Below are 14557 nucleotides of genomic sequence, written 5' to 3' on the forward strand. Positions count from 1 at the left end.
CATCCTTAGCCCCCACCTCTATTGGTCGTTCTTTTCACATTGATTCTAACTGATCTTCTAGTTTCATGTGTGAGCTCTTACAAGAAAGGTTAATTTAATATAAACAAAAGAGTTCAATTATAGGGAGAGAAGATTCCATGAATATATCTAAACTTAATGTTGTCAAGCTTAACTAGTAATATTCTATTTATCAAACAAAGTCTTATGAATTCCTAATATAATTTATTCTAAATTTTCAAGAAAGGAACACTGTCCTTCCTAGTTTCAATTCAAGACAATAAAGAAAAATAAAACATATTCATATTCTTCATAAAAAGTGTAATCAATCATAACAGGTAATATACTCTTAATTTCTCTAAGCACCCACTACAGATGAGGCACTAATTCTAGGAAACATATTTTAACAAAAATCTATGTATCACATATAAAACTATTAATGGCAATACCAAGAAAATTAAAACTAACACTTACATAATAGTGAGAGGGATCTTTTTCAGTCTTCTGTATGTATACCGTGAGTATCCTTCGGGCTAACGGATGATCGGCTCTGATACCAACTGTAACGCCCCGATTATTTTGGCTTATTTTACAAAAATACTATTTTCATGCATAATTTTAAAAGATAAAAAAAAATAATAATTTAAATACAACAGTGGATTTTAAAAAAAATCAAAATGCAACAGAGAAGGATCCTTCATTTGTAAAACAAGATACAGTAAGTAAATAATTTTAAATAATGCATTTCCACTGTGTTAGATTTATCAACTGCTTAAAATAAAACTAAGGCACCACTGGCGTTCTAGATCGTTTGTCCGCCCGTAGCCGCTCACAGTATACGTACCAGAACTGACCCTGCTCACTATACATACTTCCCTGTCTAATACCTGTAGGGGGAAAGTAAGGGGGGTGAGCTAAAAGCTCAGTAAGGAAATGCTTATCAAACAATACCATATAATATCACACATACCATTAATGTATTTATTAAGTTTTAGCATTATCATACATGCTCTTTTATAACTATAACCAAATAACTGTACATATGGAAACCTTTATCATACAAGTCTATATTATTTGTTCACACCGTACACATAGACAGAGATCATAACTCCAATATCATACTCATAACATAATCATATCAATACTATAGATAATAATAACATTATCACAACATTGGCATATCATAGTCATTACTTACATAACCCGGGCCTAGCCTGACCCTACAATATCCTGGGCCTAATCTGCCCATATAATAACATGGGCCTATGCAGCCCTACCATTGTTATAGGATAGGGTATCTCTATATTCAACAGTAACATCACTGTATCATACCCACCATAACAATCTCATACACGACTCAGTAAAATGTAGGGTAGGGTATCTCTACATTCAACGGCCTTATCCCGTATCATACCCCACCATGGTCCCTAACTTTACCTGAGACGTTAGCATACAACATATAACATACAACATAAACCATACACCATACAACATACAATACACAACATACAGCATACAACATATACAAGTCATACAACCATAATCTATGTATCAATTCACAAACTCATATTGTGTCCATACCACACATTCTCAGTACCATATACATATTCATAAAAACAAATCATAAGTCATATTTCAATACATAAAGAATTTAAATTTATGTAGATAAACACATACAAAACTATCTAATTTCCTTACCTCAAATCCCGCTGCTTAAACTTGTTATCTCGTCACTACTACCTATAATAACACATGGGTCAAGGCCCTAACATTAAAATTCACACTCTTACAGTACAGCAGAAAGAATACTATTTTTGACCAATAACTATACGAATTCAGTAAAAGTTTCCTTCATAAAAATTATAGGAAATTCAATTATCTTTCCAACGATATATAGATCATTAAAAATGGATTAAAACTGAGGGATTTATGATAGTTTTACTGAAACTATTTCTGAGAAGGAATATGGAGTAACGAATCACAGGAGACATCGGAAATACAAAGTTTTGATACTGAAATATTCCAAATCAGAGAATACTCTCTTCATAAAAGTTTTAGAAAATCAAATTCCCTTTCTAATGACACTAAAATCTTTAAAATCGGACTTATAACGTAAGAGATATAGATATTATACCGAAACAGTTTTCTAGAAATCCTGAAACAAATGGATTTCGAACTACAGCAATAAAACAATAATTTTGACTTAGAATAATCAATAATTAGTGAATGGCTTCTTCATAAAACATTTGGAAAATTGAATTATCTCTTCAACAGTACCAAGATCGCTAGAATCGGATCATTATTCAGAGAGATATTCGGATCTTACTGAAACAACTTATATAGAAAATATGAAAAACGATTTACAACAAACAGCGTAAAAATACTAATTTTTGACATAGATAAATTTCGATTCAGTAAAACCTTTCTTCATAAGAATTATAGGAAATTTAATAAGCTTTCTATATACACCAAGATTGCGAGAATCAGATGAGTATTTAAAGAGATATGACAGTTTTACTGAGACATGTTTCATTCTGAAAAAAATAAGAAAAGGAGACCTACGAAAATTCTCCTATTGTGATCAATAAATAAGTACATGTAGAGTTTCTTACCTCAAATACATCAAGCTACTTGGATCGATAGACATAAGATGATGGTGATCAAAGATGAGAGTGAAGAGTGGTATAGATTTGGCTAAGGATGTAATGGAAAGATGACTTGAAAATTTTTAGGGTTAGTCTTGCTCAGATAGGTGGGAAGAATAGAACGATATAATTTTAGGGTTAATGAAACCTATACTATTCTGACTCTTATTAGCTTTAGTTTTATGAATAATAATAATATTAACATAATAACAATAATAATATGATAAATTATTAAATAAACAAATATCTAACTTTTAAATTTAAATTGTAAGCTCTCAATCTCGTAACTTTAGGGCTTAGTTTTGACCTAGAAAAATTACGAATTCTGATATAGTTATTTCTACAAAATTTATAGATCTTTAAATTATCTTTCCAACGCCACTGAAATCACCTCAATCCGAGCTCTAGAACTCCAGATATGATTATTTTAGTAAAACAGTTTTTAATCCTGCGAATTTATCCAAACCTACGAATTTTTAACATTAATTAATTAAACTCACTAAATATATTATAAAACCCTAATGGACCTTCATATTGGGCTTTAATTAAACGATTACTTACTCTGTAAAAATACCATAATATTTTACTTTCGTAGTTAATACAACTTTAACTCTCTCTAGAAAATTGGTACAACTACTCTAAGCAATAATATCAACTCACTAACAACACAAAGAAACAAGATAATTATCCTCGCTCAATTAATATCCAAAAAAAAAAAAATTAAATACTATTTTAATCTGGATATTACATGTTTTGCCATAAATCTTTCAATATTGCTCAGAATTGGGCGATTCAAGATATTGTAGAAAACTGAAAGAGAGATATAGAGCTTTTATTCACAACATTTTTTCTAAAAGTGAACGCACATTATAGTCAAAAAAATTAGCTTGAAGCTTCAGTCTTGATTTTCGATCACAAACGGAGCGTGTTGGGCATCCAAAACTTAGAATCTTTCACACCATTATCTCTTAGAACTTCAAATTTTATGATAAATTCATCATATTCATCTCATTTAACATGTTTCTTCTCATTTTCAATTCATAGTATGAGTTTTACCATTTAAACTTGAAACAAGTAGAAAACAAGCGTAATTCTGCACAAAATAAATACAGTCAGTTGAAACACAACACTAAAACACTTCATAAAATAAACCTAAAACTAGCATATCAAAGCCCACAAATATCTTGCCAGAGAAGCTTTGTTCCATTTCGACCCTTCTTCAAAATCCAGCCCACCATATATTTGCTCCCACAGAAAATCTTTGTAAATTTTATCAATTTCCTTAGAAATTTTTGAACCAAGAGAAAGATACTTCTAATCCCAATCAACACAAAGTTAATGAGAAGTGCCCTCCCTGCATAAGTCGAATACCGACTTGCCCAAGTGTGCAATTTCATTCTCAACTTTGAATAATGATCTCACAATTCGCCTATTTCTATTTTGTTGGTTTAAGACTTACCGCCAAATATTTCATCGAAAATGAGTCTTCCTTTAAATCCAACCTCTCTATGATTCTTTGTTTCTAAAGGTTGTTTACTCCAGCAAAGTAAATACTAGATTTCTCTTTGTTTACTGCCAATCTAGAACATAGGCCAAACTGCTTCAATGTTTCAGCAATACATCTAATTAAATCTGAGTTAGGTACCCTTACAAAATAGAATCAAAGTCATTAACAAAACATAAGTCAACTAGATTCAGACTGTTGCACATTGGATGATGTCTAATTTTTTTTTTCCTTGCCTTGTCTTTAAAGAATTCTAATCGGATACTCCATGATTAGAACAAAGAGGAGTGATGAGATTGGATCTCCCCGGCATAAACCTTTAGCCTCTTTAAATTGCCTTTGATCTTTTGAATGACTAACAAGTATGTTGTGTCTTGAACGCAAGACATAACAATTCACAAATTAAGTAGGTAAGAATATGCTTTGAGAAGTTAGAAATCTCACTTTATTGTATCATAGACTTTGGTCGAATCAATTTTTAACAAGCATATAAATCTTGTAGTATAATTAAACACGTTGTGAGCAACAAATTTATTTTTAATAAACGCGACTTGGTTTTCATTTACCAAAAATTATTATTATTAGGATAATTAGGATTTTTGCCCCCTGAACTTTGATATGTACTAAATCCTGCCCCCTGAACTTTTAAGGTCGTTAAAAATGCTCCCTGAACTATTGAGATTGTTGGATTTAAGGACTTTTGTCTAATTTCATTCAATTTTATTATTTTAGTGATTGTTTATATACTAAATCATGCTCCCCAGACTTGGATATCTACCAAATTATGCCTCTCGAACTTTGACATGTACCAAATCATGGTCCCTGGACTTTTTTCATGTTAGATTTTTTTACTAAAATTGGAAAAAAGTCCTTAAATCCAACAATCTCAATAGTTCAGGGGGCATTTTTAACGACCTTAAAAGTTCAGGGGGCATGATTTGGTACATGTCAAAATTCAAGGGCAAAAATCATAATTAGCCTTATTATTATTTGCAGAATGATTATCGTTCGAAAAGGTATATTATATCATTAGAGTAATGATATCTTCATTTAGAATGTACATCAAAATATTAAGACCATATTTTAGTTTTTTTTTTTTTTTTGTTTTTTTTGTTTAGGGACCTCTTTCTTAATCACTCTTGTTGTATTATTCTTTAAACCTAGTTAGTCTTTAACTAACTTAACTATCAAAAAGGACAACTTGCATATCGAGTCCCTTTGCCTATATAAATTAAGAGAACTACTCCTCTCATTTCATAATAAGAGAATACAAGTCAAATACAAGAGAGAGACACAATACAGTAGAGAGAGAAGTTAGAGTGAGAAATAGAGAGAGATATCTCAGAGAGAGAGGATTGGGATTGGGAAATTGTATTAAGCAACATTGTTGATTATGTTGGCTCGGGTTAGTGAGTTAATGAGTGTTGAGGGATTACACCATGGATGACTTGCTGTGATTATTTTCTTGTAAGTACTCCTGAGATTGATATCTCTTATTCTCATTATCAATAAAGATTGGTGGCAATACTTTCAAACTGGAGTATGACCAAGTTCACATTAAACTTAGGATCAGAACCAGTATAAATCTTTGTGTTATTGTGTCTGACAGCCATTTAAATTCATCTATGTTATATTTTTCTGGTTTAATGTGTTTGCTGGTTTTTGTTCTTAATTTGTTTGTTTAAATGTGATCTTGAATTTGGAATTACAGAGATTAATTCTTATGTATCATAGCTAAATTTCCTACAACCCTAAATAGATAAAAAACTTTACAAACATCTACTTTATTTAATTTTAACATATATTTATAGATGTGAAGTTTTCTTTATTTCTTTATTTTTATTTTTTGAAAATACAAATATTGTTTTTCACATTGTTTTAACAGCTTTATATATATATACTAGATTGAAGTTACGTGCATTGCACGTATACTTAGTTACATTTTTTTTTATTATTATAACTTTTAATTATTATAATATACAATATTATTCAAAAAAAAAAATGTAGCGCAAATATTAGAAATAGTTGTCATATCAGTAGAGTCACTCAGGGAATGTATTTTCAACCGTAACCCAAAAGACAATAATGAGTAAAAAATGGCAAGGAAGAGAGCAATGATAAAGCTCTTAGTGGACAGCAAATAGGGGTGTTCATAAATTATCCGATCCAATCCAATCCGCACGATCCAATCCAATCCAATCCGCAAAATGCGGATATCCGCAAAATGCGGATATCCGCACTTGTGCGGATTGGATTGGATTGAAAAAACTAAAATCCGCACTTGTGCGGATTGGATGTTGTTTGACCTCAAAAAGTAACCGATCCAATCCAATCCGCACTTAATTATAAATTTTTAAAAAATTATAATATATAATATATATTAATTAAAAAAAGACACAAACTTCTAATTTCTCAATCTTTTTTAATAATATATTGAGTTGGTGCATTTTATTTATTTCATAATAAAAAACACAACAAAAATAATTCTTATTAACATAGACACATATATAAATTTAAATATATATACTAACTTATTTATTTTATTTATTTTAGTAATAGATACATATATATTTTAGTATAAATCTAAAGATAAGTACATATATATTGATATATGTATATTGGTTTGATTTGTATATAAATAGAGATGGAAATAGATTATTATTGGAGTTTAAGAAACAATAGTTAGTTTTTTTTTTTAATTTTTTTCTATGAAATATTAAATAATTTATTATTAAAAAAATAACCGATCTAAAATAACCGATCCAATCCGCACTATTGCGGATCGGATTGGATTGGATTTAAACTCTTATGCGGATCGGATTGGATCCAAAATATGAAATCCGCACTTAGTGCGGATTGGATGTTGTTTGACCAAAAAAGTGCGGATTGGATCGGATGAACACCCCTAACAGCAAATTAGTACAATAAAGTCTAATTTTTTTGAAATGTTATTATTGCCCTTTATAATAAGGAATATTATAAGATGGAAAAGAGAAAAAAAATTGATTCAACAATAAAGTATTATAGATAAAAATAATAGAATTTGTAAAGTACATGCCATTTCTATCTATTTGAGCTTGCACAACATTGGATGTGTAAAAGAAACCTAAAAGTCAACATTATCAAACCTAGAAGAAGGAATATGATTATGTTGAAACTCAACATTGGACGCGTACATTTTCAAGTAGTTGCATGCTTATTTGGCGGAATATATTTGTCATTGTCAGTTCATGAACTATAAGGTTTTGAGGAACATTACGAAAGGCTCACTTAGCCTGCAACAATAGTTAAAATGAGTTAATCAGAAGAATAAAAGAAGATATTTGATATACATATACCAAAGTATCTAGCATTGAAAATTCATTACTTAGCTAGCAATGAAAAAGAAAACAAAAGATTAAAAGGTCTTGTAGGCAGCATAGCTGATCTGCGTACAATTTCAAAAAAATTATGCTTGAAATAAAAGGAGAATCAGTTTTGACCAAAAATGTTTTACCCTCAATCTCAAAGTACAAGTATGTCATTGTTTGTTATTCAAATAAATAGTTTATCAATAGTTTAGTAGTGGAAAGATAACATGAGTCAACCAGCAAGCATTAGTTTTGTTTTATTATCACTTAACTCATTTACGCATTAATTGGCTTCAAGCTATGTGAAAAAAAATTCATGTTACAACGAAAAAAAAAAAGGAAAAATTCAATACCTTTAGTATGAAGTCATTAACAAATATTTGCTTCCCATCTAAAGAACAGTATTAAGCAGAAGAGATTTAATCACAAAATAAATTTGGAAGATTAAAGCTAATGTGGATTAACTTGCTTACTCCATAAGTTTAACAACACATGAATCTCCACAAAAGCTATGACATTGTTACATAATTTGTATAAAATGGATCAATGACTTGTATAAGAACATAAAAGCTATGACATTGTTACATAATTTAAAAAATTTTAGCATGTGTTTAGTAATTGAGGTTGACCCCAACATAGTTTACATATATTCCATTATGGTCTTGCTGTCCGTAAACTTGAGAAGTGGGACAAGAGCAAAAGGAATTAGCTCAAATATATAAAATAATAAAATTCATAAAATATCATACAAAAGCAATAATGAGCCTTCTAGTCCTAACAGAGCCTTCAATGAGTGCAACTATTAAACTGGGTGCTACAACCAGATCGAGGGGTCAAAAAAGAAAGGTCTATTTTTTTAAGAAAAACATGTTATCAAAAAGGGAAATGCGAAAAAACTTTTATTATAAGAACTTTTCTAGCTTTTAGAGGATCAATTATTAATGAAGAATGAATTATACAATCTAATTTTATAACATAACTCCCTGCATATGTTCCTGTGATGGTGGAACTCTGATCTGAAGTTTCTTTAATCTTGTTCTAGTATGGACATAGTTGTAAAGCCAAAAAAATTCACTGGTAGGAAGATGTCTAATAGCATGAACAAGGGCTACATTGATAGATGTAACATGACAGATGAAACATCCAGTTACCCAGCTCGAATTTCATAATTAAAACCACAAAAAGATGTATATTATATATAAACATATTGTCAGTGGTGCAACCATCACATAGATTATATACCTTTGAGGCAATAGTGCAATACCACAGATCTAAAATAAGCAAAGATATACCAACCATGTATTTGACAAAGAAACCAATACTATAAAAGTAGAATTTCTTCACCAAACATAACAGGGAGACACATTTATGCTCCTAAGAATTTTGTATTTCTATTACAATCTTCATTACTGTTTTCCCAAATTATGAGTAATCAAATTGGTAACTCCAACAATATATCGACTGTGGACAAAACTAACATCACAAAAGCTCACTATCGCCCAGTAAAGCAAAATTCGTTGTTGTTTGTTATCTCCCAAAATACGCAGGGTTTAATCGTGAAGTTAATAAAGTAGAATAATCAAACAAAGTACACGATCGTTACTATGGCTAATAAAGCTTCATAACCAGAAAAAAAAAAGAAGTCGGATCTTACAGGAGGTGTGATCCGATACTCCATCTTTATAGTTACACGTATACCCAATCCAACTGCAAATTTAGAAAACAAAGAAAATAGAAAAGTTGGTCAAATTTTCAATAATAAACATTTGATCGATCAACAACAAGACATACATACCTATCCAAAAATTCCCTAACCCTAACCCTAAAAAAAAAAAAAGTCAAATTTGTAGACTCACAAGAAGCAAAAGAGGGTGGAGGTGGGTTCTAGTGTTGGGGAATCGTCATACCACATTTGATGGAGATGAGCCCAGGCTGCTTAGAATTTGGGGTCATGATATTAGGATTGGCTTCGATAATGCGATTGGCTTCATGGGCATCCACCAACGAATCGAACTTGAATTTCAGGTGTGGAGGGCTTACAATCGATTGGGAGTGGGAGTGAGAGTGGGAGTGAGAGATCCTAGTTAGGTTAGGGCTATTGAAACTAATCGTAAGGTTACCGAAGGATGGTCGTATAAGATTAGAGAAGTGAACTTTAAATGTTAATCTTTTGTTAGATTTAACAGAATATTCTTTTATTTTTAAAGTATATTCTGTTAAACCAATAAATGCCGTTAGATAGGCACTTTTAATATATAAAGATATATATATATATTTATGTTGTTTCCATACATTGGGTTAAATTAATCTTCTTTTTTCTTTTTCAAATCAATCACACATTGATTTCAAAAATGAAATCTTATTACATCATTATTTAGTGCATATATATTTTGGGAGCACACATATCATTACTGTCTCTTATTATTATTATTATTATTAGGTTTCAAATCAAAGTTATTTTCGAATGTCAACAACAACATATAGTACATTATTATTATTATTATTATTTCTGCTCGGCGGCGGCATTAGACTCCCGACGTTTCTTTTCTTCGGAAAGTAACTCCGCAAACCTGTCAAAATAATTTACAAATTAAATCTATTAAGAAATTTCAATAAAAATAGAAATAACTATGTATATATATAATATGAGGTAGAGTGATGAAATTAGGATACATTATTATATATAAGTAATTAATATACCTTTTGAGGGCTTGGTCATTGGTACCAGCATTTGGAATAGGCTCATAGAGACCAGTATCCACGTTGAGGCGTGAAGCTGGTTTATTCAGCAAATTTTGACCCACTTCCACCAACTTATTCAAATTCTCTTCTGTAGCTACATCAACCGAAGCTACATCCCCTTTTAGTGTGTCATCCTATATATAAATTATATACACGTTAAAATCGCTTAATTACCAACTTAAACTTCTTTCTCAATATTATTCTGTTCTATACAGCATTTATATATACCTTAGCTTCCGGTGTATGCCTTCTTATATTATCATTGACTTAATGATGCTTGCATTTAATTATTTTTTTTTCATTTCCAGTATAAATATATAGCGACATGATTTTGTACGTGATGTACTTTCAAACGGAATGTATTCCGTGATGTACACTATTAGATGGGGGAGTTATTTGATCTGAGAGGGTTAAAAAATGATAACGTACCCTGAGAACCATTTAATGTATCTTAAAACTCATCTAATGTATCACGGAATACATTCCATAAAAATACATCACTCCTAAATATATATGTTATAGCAAATTAACTAGAGAAAAATTTGCAACACAAGTTTTATTTTGATGTGACATAGATTATTAATAATTGTGTTGTTAGAGTACTAATTAAGTCAATATTAATAATGATAATATGTCACAAGTTGTTATTAATAAATTTCATCAGACAATACTATATAACATGGTTGCCACCACGTACACCGAAAATATATTATTATAAAAATAAGGACCAAAAATAAAAGAAAGAAATTAACTTACATCAATACGTAGGTAGCTATGTTGAGATTGAAAAGCTTGAAAAACCACAGAATTATGGTAGTGAACCATATCAGCACTGGCTTCACTATAACAATCTATTATAGGAGTTGATCCATTGTTAAATATCCATGATATTATGCCCCATTTAGAAGCCATTTTAGCAGTGTATTTTTGTTCATTCCTTTTTGAACCCGTTCCTATTGAAATCACTAGAAAACGGTTGTAATCCACAGGCTTCTCCGTACTAAACTCTGGATTTTTCCTTATTATTTGTCTAGTCACTTCACTCATTGCCACCAAAGCCTATATTATATGTATAAATATATATTTATATATATGAAAAAATTATTCACCACAAATTAATATTAACATGCACCACCCACATAAACATAATTAATTAATTAATTACCGGATTATTAGCGGCTATGCCCCCATCTATGAGGTTAAATTCTTGAGTAATTCCAGACTCATCATCTTTGTTTGTAAAAAAGTGAGCAGGTAAGAAGGTTGGGGCAGCTGAAGTACCTATACAAATGTCCGAAAGTGAAGCATCCAACACTCTTGATGTTTCTATCTATATACATATATTAATAGATATATATACAACGTGTTAATTAGACCCCAACAACAACAACTTAGAATATATAATTAATGTTTATGTATATTAATTAATATTAATTGTATACTTAATTACGTACGTACCTGGTAAGAAGAAAAAATAACAGGTTGGAGTTTGTTGATGTCAAAAGTAGGAATAACTACATTGGTCAAGGTTTGATGCAACTTCACTCCACTTAAATTCTTCGATATGAGGTTGTGAAGGTACTTTCCATCGTACTTTGGTCCTCCTAATGCTTTCACCGTGTTTATAGTATCGGCAAATATTCCCCTACATTTATATAAATGATATTATATTATATTTCACAAAAGCCAAAATAACAAAAAAAAAAAAAAATCATAATATATATATACAATTTTTTTACTGTAGATATCTATTTTGTCTTAACGGTTAGTATTACTTTAGAGAAATTATAACTCAAAATTCATATAGTTATAATATAGTCTTATGTCCTAATTAAGTCCTATGTATATGTATTAATGAAATAATTATAATTAGAGTAGTACCGAGTTTGAGGGAAGATTTTAGAACTGTGTTGAAGGTAAAATGGAACAACATCTTTGGCAGCAAACAAAGGCCTATTGTTGGGGTCTGGTGCTGTTAACATTCCTGTAATAAGCCCACCTGTGCTAGTTCCCGCTATTACATCGAAGTAATCACCTACTCTTGCATCTTTATTATCATCCACCTCCTAATTAATTAATTATAATTAATATATAGTATATTAACATATATCATTATTATTGTGACAAAACAATAATTAATAATTATAATTATTGTAAATGTATATACACACCTGGAGATGAGATTCAAGTTTAGAAAGAATAACTCCAGGGATGATTCCTCTAATGCCTCCTCCATCTATGCTCAGAATTGTTATGATATTTCCATATTTTGGAGGTAAATTATTTTTAAATTTTGTACTGGTGATGCCTGCCATGATAATATGTATATATAATAATAATTTCTTCAAGTAATTATAATTATAAGGTCAATATTAGGGAGAGCTAAAAGGGTATGTATATATAGGGCTTGAAGAAAAGTTCTCTAGCTAGCTTTATTAATTAATTAATAAATAACGGTACCTTAATTTGGAATGATTATTTGATGATATATATGATCATGATGATGATGATATGACCATATATAAACAAATTTTTTGAAGCTGTATAGACTGCATTTATTATAATAAATTAATGACATATATAATATTTAAATGGACGCACGCATACGTACATATATATACATAAATATTATGATATATATGCGTGTTTCCAACTTGTTAGAAAAACAAAGACCCAATAAAATAAGGGAAATTTGAATTTATATGCTTAATAAATAATAAAATTTGAACCCTAATACAATACTAAACATAATTTGTAAAGTGGGATACATTTTCACTAAAACCCAATTTTACCCCTCTCATTTCAAAATTCTCTCTCTCTCTCTTCGTCCCCTATCCCTTCTCTCAAACCGAACCCTCTCTCAACTCCGTCCCCTAACCCCTTCCTCAACTGACGGTGACGGCGCAGCCCATTCCTCAACCGACGGTGACGGCGCAGCCTCCGAGCAACTCGCAACCCCGACGTCGGCCGAAAATGTCGAAGGTATGTGGGTATTCGGATCCCGTTTTGTTTTTGTTTTTTTTTTTTAGATTGGGCATTCGGATTGTTTGTGAATGGTTAGATTTAAGAATTTTGTTGTGAAAATTGTATTCGGATCCGTGAAAATGGGATTCCATGGGACTGGTTGTGAGATTGGGCATTCGGATTGGGGAAGAAGGTCAGCCCGATGGTCCAGTTGGGGTCCGATGGTCGTGTATGGGTCCGATGGATCCATCCGATGTCCCTGGGCTGGGGTCCGATTGTCCGATTTATAGGGTCCGATTTATAGGGCCCGATTGTGATCTACGAAGAGGGTCCGATTGGACCGATGGGTCCGATGGGTACCCTATCGGGCCAGTCGGACCCATCGGACCCGAGCATTTTTTTTTTGAAAGAATTTTTCGTTTTGTTTTAAATATTAATGATTTAGTTATTGTTTTATGTATTATTTTATTTGTATTGATTTATTAAGTATTGTTTAATTAATTATTGTTTTATTATTAATAATTAATTAGTGTGTTTTGTTTTATTAATTATTGTATTTTTAGTAATTATTAATTAATGTTTTATTATTAATTATTAATTATTGAATTAATTTGTATTGTTTTATTAATTATTATTTTTTGTACTAATTGTTAATTATTAATTATTAATTTTTATTATTTATTAATTATTGTTTTATTATTAATTATTAATTTTTGTACTAATTGTTTTTTGTTATTTATTGATTAGTGTTTAATTATTAATGATTAATTATTGTATTATTTTATATTGTTTTATTAATTATTGTTATAGTATTGTTTTATTTGTTATTGTTTTGTTAATTATGGTTTTTTTATTAATTATTTATTATTGTTTTTTATTAATTATTAATTAATGTTTTATTATTAATTATTAATTATTGAATTAATTTGTATTGTTTTAGTAATTATTATTTTTGTACTAATTGTTATTTATTAATTATTAATATTTTTTATTTATTAATAATTGTTTTACATTAATCATTAATAATTGTTATATTAATAATTTGTTTATTAATAATTTTTTTTATTATTAATCATTAATTATTGTTTTGTTATTAATTATGAATTAGTGTTTTTTTTCTATTAATAATTATTTTATATTATTTACTAGGTGTGGTTTTATATTAATTATTGTTTTATTATTAATGATTAATTATTGTATTATTTTTTATTGTTTTATTATTTATTAATTTTTTACTAATTATTAGTTATTAATTATTAATTTTTGTTAATTATTAATTAATGTTTATTATCAATTATTATTTTTTTACTAATTATTAATTATTAATTTATATTATTTATTAATTATTGTTTTAT

The 14557-nt window shown here is 29.6% G+C and overlaps 1 protein-coding gene and 1 long non-coding RNA gene across 4 annotated transcripts; both read right to left on the reverse strand.

Moving 5' to 3' along the window:
• Positions 1-412: 412 nt before the first annotated feature.
• On the reverse strand, positions 413-2448 carry LOC133037372 (uncharacterized). The gene is made up of 2 exons (XR_009687481.1): positions 1696-2448; positions 413-884 (listed from the first exon to the last, which is right to left on the reverse strand). It is a non-coding gene; the product is annotated as an uncharacterized LOC133037372 (long non-coding RNA).
• A 3512-nt stretch (positions 2449-5960) lies between these two features.
• LOC115713748 (patatin-like protein 3) lies at positions 5961-12600 on the reverse strand. Of its 3 annotated transcripts, XM_061114470.1 has the most exons (9): positions 12410-12600; positions 12120-12304; positions 11697-11883; positions 11404-11568; positions 10995-11297; positions 10197-10372; positions 9353-10066; positions 9151-9203; positions 5961-7421 (listed from the first exon to the last, which is right to left on the reverse strand). In XM_061114470.1, the coding sequence occupies exons 1-7, from the start codon at positions 12551-12553 to the stop codon at positions 10000-10002; spliced, it is 1227 nt and encodes a 408-aa protein (XP_060970453.1). In that variant the 5' UTR covers positions 12554-12600; the 3' UTR covers positions 5961-7421; positions 9151-9203; positions 9353-9999. The 3 variants fall into 3 exon arrangements, with proteins under 3 accessions (XP_060970453.1, XP_030498088.2, XP_060970452.1); XM_030642228.2 differs by lacking the exon at positions 9151-9203 and having other exon boundaries at positions 5961-6031; positions 9743-10066; XM_061114469.1 differs by lacking the exons at positions 5961-7421; positions 9151-9203; positions 9353-10066 and having other exon boundaries at positions 10091-10372; positions 12410-12562.
• Between the last annotated feature and the right edge of the window lie 1957 nt (positions 12601-14557).

This window comes from Cannabis sativa, chromosome 4 (assembly GCF_029168945.1).
Source record: "Cannabis sativa cultivar Pink pepper isolate KNU-18-1 chromosome 4, ASM2916894v1, whole genome shotgun sequence".
NCBI lineage: Eukaryota > Viridiplantae > Streptophyta > Magnoliopsida > Rosales > Cannabaceae > Cannabis > Cannabis sativa.